Source organism: Borostomias antarcticus, assembly GCF_949987555.1.
Source record: "Borostomias antarcticus genome assembly, chromosome: 20".
In the NCBI taxonomy this organism is placed as follows: Eukaryota; Metazoa; Chordata; class Actinopteri; order Stomiiformes; family Stomiidae; genus Borostomias; species Borostomias antarcticus.
Window position 1 is genome coordinate 2,763,457 of NC_140253.1, and position 14,316 is coordinate 2,777,772.

At 41.8% G+C, this 14,316-nt stretch overlaps 1 protein-coding gene across 1 annotated transcript; it reads right to left on the bottom strand.

Annotated features, from left to right (window-relative positions):
* Positions 1-1,870: 1,870 nt before the first annotated feature.
* On the bottom strand, positions 1,871-14,077 carry LOC311322381 (hydroperoxide isomerase ALOXE3-like; the record flags this gene model as incomplete). The annotated part of the gene is made up of 15 exons (XM_084454447.1): positions 1,871-1,906; positions 2,381-2,494; positions 3,642-3,812; positions 4,854-4,954; positions 5,426-5,547; positions 5,876-6,045; positions 7,438-7,524; positions 7,839-8,042; positions 8,994-9,137; positions 9,300-9,472; positions 9,940-10,019; positions 10,207-10,329; positions 12,349-12,430; positions 12,842-12,911; positions 13,940-14,077. 15 exons carry the CDS (start codon positions 14,075-14,077, stop codon positions 1,871-1,873), a joined length of 1,815 nt encoding a protein of 604 aa, XP_084310573.1.
* Positions 14,078-14,316: the final 239 nt, after the last annotated feature.

A 14,316-nucleotide genomic window follows, 5' to 3' on the forward strand; every position in this document is an offset into this window, starting at 1 on the left:
TTCAAAGACAGCTTTGTGTTACAAATACAAATTACAAACAGTTTAAGATATTAACCCAGGTAAAGTTATGTGGTAAAAGCAATATTTAAAAGATATGTTTTAAGATCTTGCTTAAAAGTTATGACGGTCTCAGGCATTCTCAGGTCCTCTGGCAGGGTGTTCCAAAGGCTGGGAGCATAAAAACTCAAGGCTGCCTCCCCAGGCCTCTTAGACTCCTGGCTCTAGGAACCATTAAAAGATCAGTCAGTGCTAGAGGACCTAAGGAGCCTACTATGTGTATATTTTAAAAGCATTAAAACTGACATGTATTTAAGTGCATTACTGTATGAATTTATAGACTAATAAAATAATCTTAAAATATATCCTAAAACTGACAGGTAACCAGTGTAGTGATTTTAAAACTGGAGTAATGTGAACCCTCCTTCTGATCTTTGTAAGAACATATGCTGCAGCATTTTGAATTAGTTGGAGTTGACTAATCACTTTTTTGGTAGGCCAGACAGGAGAGTGTATGCTTTAGTCTTTCAGTATCAGTCTGGGAGAGGAAAGGTCTCACCTTAGCAATGTTTCTCAGGTGATAAAATGAGGTCCTTGCCACATTCTGTATATGGGCTTCAAAGCTAAGATCATAGTCCAGCATGACATGTAAGTTCCTGGCCTGGCATTTGATATTCAGTGTCAGTGTTTTTAAGTGCACCGATAGTCTCTCTCTTTCACCTTTTTCACCAATGGTCAATACTTCAGTTTTGTCCTGGTTTAACTAGAGGATGTTCTGTGACATCTACACATTTACTGTATGTCACTGTATGTCAGCAATACATTCTATCAAATGGTCAACTGAGCTGTAGTCGAGGGGTGTCACAGAAATGTAGAGTTGGGTGTCATCATCATAGCTATGGTAGCTAATGTTGTTCCTTCTCATGACATTGCGTAGGAGTAAAATGTGTAAACTGAAAAGTAAGGGCCCTAGAATTGATCCTTGTGGGACCCCACATGTCATCGCAGTGTTTTTTGAGCTGTTGTCACCAAGAGCTTTTTCAAGGTCAGCAGTGATTCTGAGGTCAATATAAAAAAAGTCTTGGAAGAGCTTGTTGGGAATGTGCTGTCACATTGACATCAGGGAAGGTGGCAGGCATGGTACTCTCTGTAGATTTTTTTTTTCTTCTTAGCCTCTTTGTTCCTTGTTAGGGGGCCAAGCACTGAAGGTGCGAAGGCACCCTATTGTAACTGTAGGCTTTTTTACTATTGTTTAGTCTGCAATGGAAGTCTATGGCAGCTCATAGAACCATATTGTCAAAAATTGTGAAAATTGGAACACTCATTTGCGACAGTCCCATGACCCTCATCACCAAGTGTCATGTCAACCGCTTGAACACTCTAGCGCCACCAACGCCATTTTCTATTTTGCGTAAAACACTTAAAGACCATGTAAAGCAATATTAAATCTGTGTTTTGAGTTTGTCACACCACAGAAAAACATGTTACAGTTTTAACCAGCCAGCCAACTTTGAATAATTAAAAATGTCGCTAAGTATATATAAAATTAGGTTTCTAAACCGTTTAAAAATCAGCAGCATTCTCTGCTCTGAGACTGTGAGGGTGTCTGCTCTCTCTCTCTCTCTCTCTCTCTTTCGTGTCTTTGAAGCTGGTTGGTTATATGACAGTTTCCCATGTCTTTACACAGTCCTTTGTCCATTTTTATTGAACACTGCGAGGTCCTTTGAGCTGCACTGGTTGGGTAGTAGAGGGCAGACGAGGCAGTGCTGCATTGTCTGCTCCTCTTGTCCACATTCATAGGTGGTTTGGCCAGTTTCATAGCCCCATCTGGCCATGGCAGCTTTGGATCGCCCTGTTCTTGTTCTCAGGCGGATTAGCGTCTTCCACTGGACCCATGGTGCTTCTGAGCCTGGAAGGAGGGGGGTCATATGTTGGCTCCCAGAGCACTAGCATGCTTGCTGGGAGCTATGGGTGTCTTTGGCAGTGACTGGCAAGTCTCATTCTCCTGGCTGCCACTTTCTCGCTCGCTCTCATCCTTTTCGCTCGCTTCTAGAGTTTATTCATCATATCTACACATCATTTCAGATTAACATTGAAAGCAACTCTTTAATTGTGTTGTTTAGCGTTTATTCCCTAGAGTTTGACATTTGATAGATGATTCATCTACCAACTAAACATAATGGAAGTAATAGGAAAACAATACTAACAATTTGATAAAGACAGTCAACAACAAAAGCCATTTCTTTATATATGGTAAAATACCATTACATCTCATCTGTTATAATCCTGTGAAAGTCATGTACCCTTGAGACAAATCTCAGATAGCTACACTGTTCTCCACATTCTCTGGATTAAGATATATGTACGGTAGCGGGAGTCTGACGTTCCTGGCTTTGACTTGGTAATGGAACACCTCCAGCTCCTTCTGGAAGTCGCCGATTAACCCCAGGATTTCCTTCTCGCTGTACTGCTCCTCCCTGAAGTCTCCCAAGGCAACCTGAAGAAGTGAGGCAGATGGTGGTACATTATAACAGTACTGTATAATCAGTGGATTATAATTCATGAACAGATACAGTACATGTTTGTCCTTAATGAGAGAGATGAATGGGTAGCGATGCATTCTTTATGGGGGTTTCTGGCTGGATGTTCTGCCATCGGAAAACTATAACAACTAGAGGGGCTTGCACTCAGAGAGTGCAGACCTCCACCCCCCCGCCCCCCCTCAACTGCTCTCCCCCTTCCACGCCCCCTCCCCCTCTACCTTTCCTCCCACCTCCCACCACCTCTCATGTGCTGTGCTCTCCTACTGGCTTTTTGAATTGGTTACTGTAGCACCACCTGTAGTTTCCTCTTTGCGCATTGCATTTGCCATACTGGCGCTACTTGTGATTATTGGGTGCTCTGGCCAAATAACAACGGCGACCCAATATTAGCATGACCGAATCTGGACGCGTGTAAACAATGAAGGCGCGCTGCTTTTTTCAATGCAAAGGAGTCATAGGACTTGGTACCGACGCAGAATACAGGCCCTGATGGATGCCGACGACACCTTTTCTGTGTACCTATCACACAGGAGACGTGCTCTTTGTTTTGGTCCTACAGATAGTCCGATGCGCGTTCACACCAAAAGCGAACCAAAGCATGGTCCCTTTCGAAGCGGACTGAGTCCTCTTTTTAGGCGGACCATGGTTCGGTTGTTTGATCCGGGGACCGAGTTCGAATACGCGTTCACACCTCTCCAAACAAAGCGGAGGAAACCTTTTTGGTCCGATAGTCCGATTCCAAATGGATCAAATGTGTAGGTGTGAACACACCCATAGTTTCAGTCCAATGGCTTGAGTCCTCCAAATATGACCTTATACATCAGTGGCCAGTGGACTCCTTATAGATAGACACTTGATCGTCACTGGACACTGACCAGTCACTGACCAGATCAACTGAGGCATGCACAGTATATGGTCTTGTAGCCTACGGCCTGATTCATACTCTACGCCAGCTACGCTGACGCGGCTGTGAACGCGGGCTCAACGCGAGCGCTCGCGTAAAGTTACAGTTTACAGTTTAGCGTAGCTTACGTAGAATAGGAGTGGGCCCTAACTCGACTGATACTGCTGGCTGGAACCTATAACCTTTCATGTACTCACATAGTCAGTGGACTGCCTGCTCAGGAGATACACCGCGGCGATGCCATTTGCCGTCACATTGACGTCAGGGAAGGTGGCGAGCAAGGTGTTCTCTGTAGATTTACCCTTGGTGGTGGGAGGAGGCTGTTGCAGGGACACTGGGGTGTTGGGCATCCAGCCATCGAAATCAAACTAGCGAAATTAAAAAAATAAAAAAAATCATTAGAAAGACTTATTTAGTGCGCAAAACAAACACCCAGTCTAATGTCATGACGATAAATTTGAATGAACAGGCAATGAATGCATGGGAGCCCAAAAACCAATTGAACTGACAGATACTTTAGCTGTGTTCGAAATCGTTCACTCACTCCCTATTCCCTATGTAGTGTTTTCCATATAGTGAACTACATAGGGAACAATTAAATGGTTTTCGGACACTACATAGAACGTCATTCCATTGGATATTCATGGACACAAGCAAGCAGACACGCCCAGTATCACGTAAACAAGCCGAGCACTGATAGCAGCAGGTTGAAATGTACTCAGGTAGTATTCAGTTTCAATGTTCAGTTTTGAATGTTAAATCCCAAATAAATTGAAGAAATTCTAATGATGTGCAAGTGTGGTTTTGTCAACTATGGTGCTTTCTGCTAATAGCAAGATGTAAAGTTGCACAATAAGACCATGAGCCAGTTAGCGCACAACAACAGCTTCCATAACATTAACAGTAGCTGTCGGTGGCTCAAGCAGTTAGCTAACATTACAACAATGATTCCTGTAGCTATTTTGATGCTGTTGGTTCAAATTCTGTTTCTCAGGCATAAACGGAGGCAGACTCAAACTCGCATTAGCAGCAAAACAGCTACAGGAATCATCCTATGTTAGCTAACTGCTTAGCCACTGATAGCTACCGTCTTCACGCCTTCGGTTTCGGTAAAACACGACAGCGTTGCATTGTGGTATATGGGAGAAATTGTTGGGTGTAGGGTACATCCTCTGTTCACTAGAAATCAACGTGAATTGTGGGTATTTTTAAGTGGACTTTATAGTGAATTAAATTAACTGTTGAGAGTTTGAACACTACAAAACGATGGTGAACGCACCATATAGTGCATTATACAGGGAATAGGAAACGGTTTCAAACACAGCTTGTCTCTCAGTGTAGAATACATACATCTGGGAAAGGTTAGCTTTGTGATGTCACTGATGCTTTGGTAGGAGATGATGTCATACCTGGCCATTGTTAACAGCAGCGTGTTGGGCTGATGCTGTGAAGATCACCATGGTGAGGAACTTGATCAGCTCTGTCACAGTTTCGAACGATCGAGGGATACCTGGATGACATTGACAAACATTGAATTGATGCTGTTACATGGCTCCCTGGCATACTCAATACTGATTAGATAATTGCGCAATAATTGAACGCATTGTGCATTCAATTATTTCTCGATATCTAACGTCAAGAGAAATTGAGCAATATTGACCGCTGCTAAGGGAAACACTAGGTGCGTTTACATGGACAGTTTGATCGGTTTCAAATAGTTTGGTGTTAGAAGAAGAAGATCATTCAAAAGAGTTTTTCGGTTTTGATCAAGCCAATCTATGAAAATACACATTGCCCAAACAAAGGTTATTAAGGACGCTTTCGTAGCTATAGCCAGCTAGTTTCTTTAACCGCTACAAAATTACATTAAATAATAATTATAATGAATATTTACTTATCTCAAAAACCATACATACTGTGATTCAGACTAGATGATCGCTCAGTCAGGAAAAGTAAACAGGGAAGAGGACACAGCCCTGACCTGCATCATCATTGGCCAGGAAGCCATTGAGAAAGACGTCATTGATCCAGTTCTGCAGCTCAGTGTCTCTTTGGACATCAGAGTCGGCGGTGTAGTAGTAATTAACCACTCCCTCGACGAAACTATGCAAAATCACAAGGGACATTGTCATTATTACAACTTGTAGTGCAACACAATATACAACATTAAACTTTAAGTCAATTCTACAGGCCATTTACAGTAGTGTCTATTCTTAAGGGTAAAAATACCTACTAGGTTTGAACCTAGATTGAGAAAAGATGGTACACCATACATTTTTAACATTTTGTCGAGAGGGATTCAAACTACAGAAAGATGTCGTCAGGAGAGGCATTCGAGCCCAGCTCATTTGAGTTACAGTACGTACTGTGCCTGAGAATAGGGCTAAGAGTCCACATCATACAGGTCCCACACAACCCTTCTCTACTTCACCTGTAGATCATGTCCCACAGCACGACTCCATCGTCCCTGTAGTAGAAGTTGGGTATGGAGTCCAGGCCGCGGGCAGCGATGTCTTCTTTGATGCAGAGGGAGCTGTAGGTCAGTGTGGATACTGCTCTATGCAGATACGGTAGCATCGCTGGGCCTCCAACAGCAAAGTACTACAAAGTTAACAAAGGTATTTTACATTTTTGAAGGGTAGAATAATCCAAAAAAACATTAGATGCAAAAGACTTGATTTACCATTAATGTAACTGAAATAAGCTATGTCTTCAAAAACTGGTGTGTAGGAGGCTGGAACAGAAGTGGCGCACCTCCAAACAAGAGGGTGCTCGATTAGAATGGCACAACAGCTTAGTTTTTTACAGAATGATGCTCTCTATTTCTCAACTATTGTTAATACCAATAAAGGCAATCCTAGGTTCCTTTTTGACACAGTAGCCAAACTTACGCGTAAACCTCCCCCTATAGCGAACTCTCCTTTTACTGCCTCTCAGTTTCTTCATTTCTTTAACAACAAAATCGACAATATCAGAAATCTGATTATCAGTTCTGTACCCACTGAGGCCGCCAAACTTTCCGCTGAACCTCCCACTGGACACCAACCCAACATGATAGAGACCACCGCCACTTTCTCTCAGTTTAATACAGTGTCCTTGGAAACCCTCTCTTGTCTGGTACTCTCTGCCAACTCTACGACTTGCCCATCTGACCCTCTCCCTGCTAAACTCGTCAAGGAACTTCTGTCTATACTTGGCCCCTATCTTCTTAACATTATGAACACCTCTCTCTCTTCTGGGGTTGTGCCCTCTTTCAAATCTGCTGTTGTTAAACCACTGCTTAAGAAACCAACTCTTGACCCCGATGTTCTTGACAACTACAGACCTATCTCCAACCTTCCATTCCTCTCCAAATTTCTGGAAAAAGTAGTTTTCAAACAATTGACCGATTATCTCAACTCTAATAATCTCTTTGAGCCATATCAATCTGGCTTTAGGTCATTTCACAGCACTGAAACTGCCTTCACTGAAGTGGTAAATGATCTACTCATTAGCTCTGACTCTGGCTCATCATCTCTCCTTGTCCTGCTTAATCTCAGTTCAGAGAGAGAGATCCAGATAAGTGAGCTGTAAAACTTCTTCCCTGACCCCTCTCAACAAGGCGATCGAGCAAGCTCCAGGAGTATGTTTGTCTACCGGCTATGGCAGGGGGGGCTTCAATAACTACCTCAATGATTGCTCAAGCTGTTATTGCACTATTCAATGTTCATAGTCTTCCATTTATATATTATATTGCACACTGTTTATATTGTTCTATGTCACTATACTTTGATGCTTCTACGGTATATTGCTTGTCATTCTCTGTCCATGCGTTTTCACATTTGTCTGTCTGTCCATGTTCTTGTCTGTGTTGTTTTTAATTTTGTTGTAAAGTGCATTGAGGCACCTCGGTGTGATTTTGCACTCAAAGAATGAATTCAATTCAATTCAATTCAATGGATGAAACTATAATGCTGAAATACAATCATATTCGGCCTCCACTGATATGTTTACCGTAGTAAATATGCCAGTTGGGTTGATCAGCTGAGCTCGAGCCAATGTGTCGATCTGCAGAGTGTAGCGGAAGTGGGGCATGAGGAGCTGTGGAGTACAGGAAAATAATGATGAAAAACAAACAATACTTTACTTATAGCTTTGAAAAATGAATCCTCGTCAGTTACGATTTCATTGACAATGTGCAGTAGCACTTAGAGATTGTCTCACAATGAAATGCTTTGTGAATATAGTATTATTATTATAAATATTATTATTATTAGTGCTTTTATTAATATTATTATTATTACTTAAATAACACTTGCAGAATTATTATTAATACTTTAATACCACTTGCAGAATTAGAATAAGAAATACGTTACCATCTTTGGTTTCACAAATGTACTTTTTGCGGTAGCTACCTTGTAGAGGGGGTGCACCATTGGCATGTTGCGCAGAGTTGCCATGGCGAAGACCTCCGACATCAAGTGAGTACGCAGCAGATGGTAGTTCAGCTCGTGCTCAGCGAAGTCCGCAGACCGCACAAAGACCTTGGCCAGCAGCCAGTCGTACTCGGAGTCGCTGGGGAGGAAGATGGGATTCTGTGGTCCAGGCTCCTGCTTCAACTGTGGGGTGGTGGGGGGCAACAAAGTCATATGACCTTTCAGGTTCTTCAACCCAAGCTAAGCCTGCACAGTTCTTACAAATAATCATGAGACATTTCAAGAATTTCAACAATAACAGTTCTCTGTGTGTGTGTGTGTGTGTGTGTGTGTGTGTGTGTGTGTGTGTGTGTGTGTGTGTGTGTGTGTGTGCGTGTGTGTGTGAACAGTCCGGTGAATTATGAATAGCCTAAGAGTCCACTACAATATGATCAAAGGACTACAAAATGTTTTCTGTTGCCGATTCTTGAATTAAGTTTTAAGTCTAAGAGCAGGTCTCATGTCTGTATCAAGGTTATTATAGTTAACGAAAACTAACAAAAAAACTAAAACTAGGTGTGAAAAAACATTTTTGTTAACTGGAATAAAAATAAAAACTAGACTTTACTAAAAAACGATAACTAACTAAAACTGTATTGTGTGTATACAAAACTAACTAAAATAAACTAAAATTATTGAGAAAATGTCCTTAGTTTTAGTCTTTTTCATTTCATACATAAGCCTAGCATTTTGTGTGGATATTAAATCTATCCTCCATGTTCTTTAGCTGTGTCCCTGCACAGAAGTAACCTGACGTGCGCCAGATGGTTTGTTTTGCACAGAGTGAAACAACGTGAGCTCACAAGATCAGGATGGTCTCACAAGGCTAGCGCAGAAGAAAAAAAAACTAAAACTAATACTGAAACTAATAAAAACGAAACTAAAACTAAGCATTTTCAAAAAATAAAAACGAAACGAAACAAGCAAAGCTGCTTTAAAACAAATCAAAACTAAACTGAAATTGAAAACAAAAAGTTAAAACGATATAAAAATAAAAACTAATGAAAAAAGCAAAACTATTATAACCTTGGTCTGTATATGCAGGACAAGACATATTTGATCAACTGAGAACATACAGTATGAGGTCTTCATTACCTGGATGGCAATGGGCATCAGTTTGTCATCAGGGGTTTTGTAGAGCAGAACGAGTGGAGATGCCATATACTGCTGCTTATCGTTGATCACGTTTGCCGTCAATCCATCCAAACGCTTATAGTCCACCAGGAAGATGTGTCCATTCTGTATGAAAGTCAAACAGGTTCTTGAATGAAAACGATCGCTTAAGTTTGGGTTCTTGACTGCGTGAAAATTGACTTGGCTGTGAGTGAACTTTCGGGGTGGCTGCATACTATCATGGTTGTTTAGTTGTTCAAGTGAAGTAAAGTAATTAATAAAATAAACCTCGATCTCCTGTTGCAGGCTGACGTGTCCCTGGAGAGAGGTCCCCACCATGTCGTCAGTGACAGGAAAGTTCTTGGGCAGCTCAGAGCAGCTCTGGATCAGCATTGGGTTGATGCCATTCAGGAACTGGTAGGCGAAGAACTCGTCCTCCTTCCAGTGTTTCTCCACATATTCTAGAGACAAAATTAATAGAACATAGGGCGTATTGGAGGTCACTGGAATAAGAGAGTCAGGTGTCATTAAACAAACAATCTACTGATTGTTTCAAGATGCATTATTGTGAGGTAGTTAAATTTCTTACCAAAGGTTTCAGTCTTTTTGCCACGAAAAATTTGATCGATTTCATCCATGCTTTTCCATGGTGTCTTAGATGAAAAATATCCTTCTAGCTGAAGCTCAGCTGCTCTACAGAACAAAAAACACAACCGTCTTGTAGATATGATTTACATAATTTGAAAGCCCCAATTCCTATCTTTCATACGGTGTATGCAGTTCATATAAAGTTCATATGCCAGATGTATTATGAACACAAGACAGAGAGAATGTCTGCACAATGTATGTAGCTCCCACGGTGAGTTTTAATAAATAAGGCACAACGTTTCGGCCATGTGCCTTCATGCTTGTGAGGTTAAAGCAAAACCCCTAAACTGGACGTTGGCCCTGTCCTCATTCCTGCATCTTGACTTGTGCCCCAAAGCCTCCCACCACCAATAGTGACACCTGGGAGCCCAAGCACGGGAGAGTCAGTTCCCCAGGCAGACCCAAGGTCAGGTGATTGGTAGCAGGTACTAGCGGGTATCGGTAGCAGGTACTACATTTTCTCAGTACTTTAAGATTTCCTTGAATGAAAAGTGCTTTATAAATATAATGAATTATTAACATTATTATGTGCGAGTCCAACACTTACGCGGAGGCAGCTGTCAGCAGGAACTCTGTTGTCTTGGTGAAAGAGAACTGGACCTCTTTTGGCAGGGAAATCGGGGTCTTTGCATTCACAGACTGGGGCAGTCCATCAGCGTACTCACTCCACCTGAACACAGAAACCAGAACATGAATTAAACAGAACCATCATGATGCCTTTATGTGGCACTACATGCATCTGATGTGACAGTACAGAACATAGTGTTCTTTAAAACATGACAGCCATGCTCATGCTGCAACCTACTGGAACATAATGACTAAATACTGTAAAGTACTGTAATGCTTTCTTTAAGCTCCAAATGGTGTCTGTGGTGCCCACTGTGATGTGTGACCTACAGTAGGCTGGCATCTACAGTATGTTCCAAGATAGAAGAAGGGAGCTTCTCCAGCTTGGGTGGAGCCCGTCTCTCTTCAACAAGCCAGGCTTGGCCCAGAGGAAAGACCATTGATGTACACCAAGCCTTATTTCTGCTCTGCACCAAACATAGCAAGCCAGCAGTTGAGAGAGACAGAGCAGGCAGTACAATGTAAATCATCTGTCAACGTCACAAGCTTGGGTTCTGTTACATTTTATACATTTTCTAGATACTTTTAGCGACAGCTACTTTGCAAGATTTGTCTAGGGTAAGACTGTAGGACTGTATATCCCAGTGATCGTTGTAAGCATGTAGGTATAGGAAGTGAGTATGTGATACTATTTATTATTATTGTAGGGATGTGTTGAATATTGTATGTTTTTAATGTGGACTCTTGGCAGATTAGTCAATGATGATGTAACACACATTTAGAGGGGCCTCTTGACAGCCTGCAATTGCGTAATTTCTCCTCTGTCTGATTACACCTTGTGTACCATGACACAGGCTTAAAGTTAGAAGTGGAATGAGATATCCAACCAATAGAATGTATTTAGGTGGGCTAGCTTGCAGAAGCTAGCCCAACTTGTGATATTCCCACTATTTCTTTCTTTCTTTCTTTCTTTCTTTCTTTCTTTCTTTCTTTCTTTCTTTCTTTCTTTCTTTCTTTCTTTCTTTCTTTCTTTCTTTCTTTCTTTCTTATTCTTGTTCTCCCCAGTTTTTTGGCCCTTAACTACTTCTTCATACTTTGTGCTAGAAACTTCATTCAAACTTTAAAATGTTCATCAGCGTTAGCTCTTTAACGGATCCATTCAGATTTTTGATATTTTTTAGTTTTTTAGAAATTTAACTTTTAAAACTATTTTTGTCCCATTGAAACTGCTTGAAACTGCTTTTGGAATGTTCAGAAACGTTATGTTTTTAGAGTGGTGGCAGCAGTTGCTTTGAAAATATTCACACATTTTGTAAACTGCTGGCACTCCTACAGTTTTGACAGCTCACACACATATTATATATCAAAATGTTCACACAACTGTGCTGATTCGTATTATGTAAGTATCTAAGCTGTGTGACTTCCAGTTTTCACTCTATGACGATTTGTTCGGCAACTGCACTCCCCATTGAAACGTATGGCGCTGCACTCTAGCTTTTGAGCTGCTAATTTTGCATTTTTACTCTTTTTCTAACTTGTCGTTATGTCTACAGTTTTAACAGCTCATACACATATTATATATAGAAATGTTCACACAACTGTGCTGATTCGTACAATGTAAGTATCTAAGCTTTGACCTGAGGGGGCGGAGTCTCGCCACCACGCCACTGTCCACGCCACAGACTCCACAATTCAGCCCCTTAGTGGGCTAGAGACGCACGGTCTTCGCCGGTGGGTGCATGGAGATTGCCCGGTCCGTAGTAGTACTAGCAGTAGCTGTTACATGCAGCTGCAGCAGCTAGCCCACCTCACATTTTCTCCAGGAAATGTACTTTCTAGTTCTCACTTGTAATGTGACATATCCAACCAATAGAACGAGTTGTGTGACATATCCAACCAATAGAACGAGTTGCTCACTTGTAATGTGACATATCCAACCAATAGAACGAGTTGCTCACTTGTAATGCGACATATTCAACCAATAGAACGTGTTGCTTACTTGTAATGTGACATATCCAACCAATAGAAGGTGTTGCTCACTTGTAATGTGACATATCCAACCAATAGAAGGTGTTGCTCACTTGTAATGTGACATATCCAACCAATAGAAGGTGTTTCTCACTTGTAAGCCTCTTTGCGATACTTCAGCTCCTCCCTCCTGTCCTGTAGAGCTTCTGGCATGGTCTCATTGAACTCTAGCATTGCTTGTGAGGAAAGAAAAGACAGAGAGGGATATTAGAATTCTTGTTGTTCTTGCGAATACTTGTTAATTACTGTTTCATCATCTGTTTGTATCACAGTCATAGTATTGTTTAACCAACAAATTATTTGTGTTGTCTTTGCACTTGTGAATATTAGTGTGTGAATCATGAATTCAGACAATCAAACAACACACGTTGAGGATGGAGAGTAGAGAGAGATAGAGAGAGAGAGCTGCATCTCCCATTACTGACCAGCGGATTCTCTGAAGAACAGTGGTCTGTCAGTAGACACCCAGTTGTAGCAGGGGAAGCGAATCTTCTTTCCCTCTGGCGTTGTCACCATAACCTTGCTACAGAACCAGTCATTGTTTGGAGATAGTGGCCAAAAAGGCCATATGTAGGACAGAAAGTGACGCTCTGTGTCCAGCTTTATCAGGAAAAGCTCGCCCAGGGTGTTGTTACATTCGATTTGATACTCTGCAACCTGGGGAAGAGAACGGAGTTTGGTGTCGGTGCCCTCACCATCGCTCATCACCAACACAGGACTGGGGTTAAGCCCTAGCCTCGTGAGACCCCCCTGATCTCACAAGCTCACATTCTGTTTCTCTCCACAGATCAGTCTGGGCATAGAGAATCGTTTAGGCCCTGTCAAAAAATCGTTCTATGAGGAAATACTAACAGCTAACACGAGTCAGTGATAAACGCTGATAGACAGATGGTTCATTCAATCACCTGCCAAGTATTTTTGAAAGTGCCTACTATGGTTATGCAAATCAAATCATCTGGCGCATCAGGTTAGTTAAGCACCAAACACAGATATTTATTATGTCTTAGATTTTTCTGTATCACAGTTGGGAAGATACCAGTTGTCTTTAAATGTTATTTCTTCAGCGTAGTCACCGGTGGTGTAGCAGTCTAAGCATTGTGTTTCGGAGCAGCTGCCCACTGGGGAACCGGGGTTCGCATCATGGTCTCGCTGGGTCCGCATGTGACCGGATCCCCAGAGGGAGTGGCATGTTGGGCTGCTGCTCCCTGTGGGTGGTGAGTTCAATTTCGTCTCGGAGGTTCATTGTTCTACAGCGACCCCGCCCTGACTGGTGTCAGATTCAGGATAATGGGCTTGAGGGAGTCAGGTAGCTGGCTCTCTTTCATGTATCGCCGACCGTGGGGTCGTATGACCAATCCTCCACAGTAACAAGTGACAATTGGACAAAGTTCAGATGTGTTTGGTTACCAAATTGGGAAAAAATGTGATAAAATAATAAAATAATGAAATAAAAATTCACAATAGCTGCAACCACGTAGTCTGCATGCATGTTTGTGGACGTTTTTGTGGACCGACCGACCAACCAACCAGTGGAAAGAGCAAGCATAGAGCTGCTGGTGACAGCTAACTGCAGAATATCATTCACACCCGTATGTCTACTCGGATCAAAACACATTACTTGAAATGGCCTCTATTTGCATGCTTTTTCTGTTGCACAAACACCCTACAGTAGCGAGGTCACTCACTGAGTCTCGGTAGCCACTGTTTCCCAGGTGTTGTTTAGGACTGGAGCCTTTAGTCCCAATCAGCTGCAGGTACATGTTGTTCCAGCTGCCAGCAGTCAGCATATCTCCAGTGAACACAGTTGCTTTGTAGATCACCATGATGACTCTCCTAAGAATATAAACATTTGTGACAATATATCCAATGTGCCTATTTCAACTGAAGTGGCTGCTTCCACAAGATTGAAATTAAAGAATCTTAAAGTAATATAAAGTATACTATGGCCTACCGTACAAGTAAAACAAGAGTCACAAAATACTGATGAAGACAATGAAAATGAACGTCACTGAATTAAACAAAAGTATTTAATCTTTAAATCAATCAATCAATCAAGTCAATC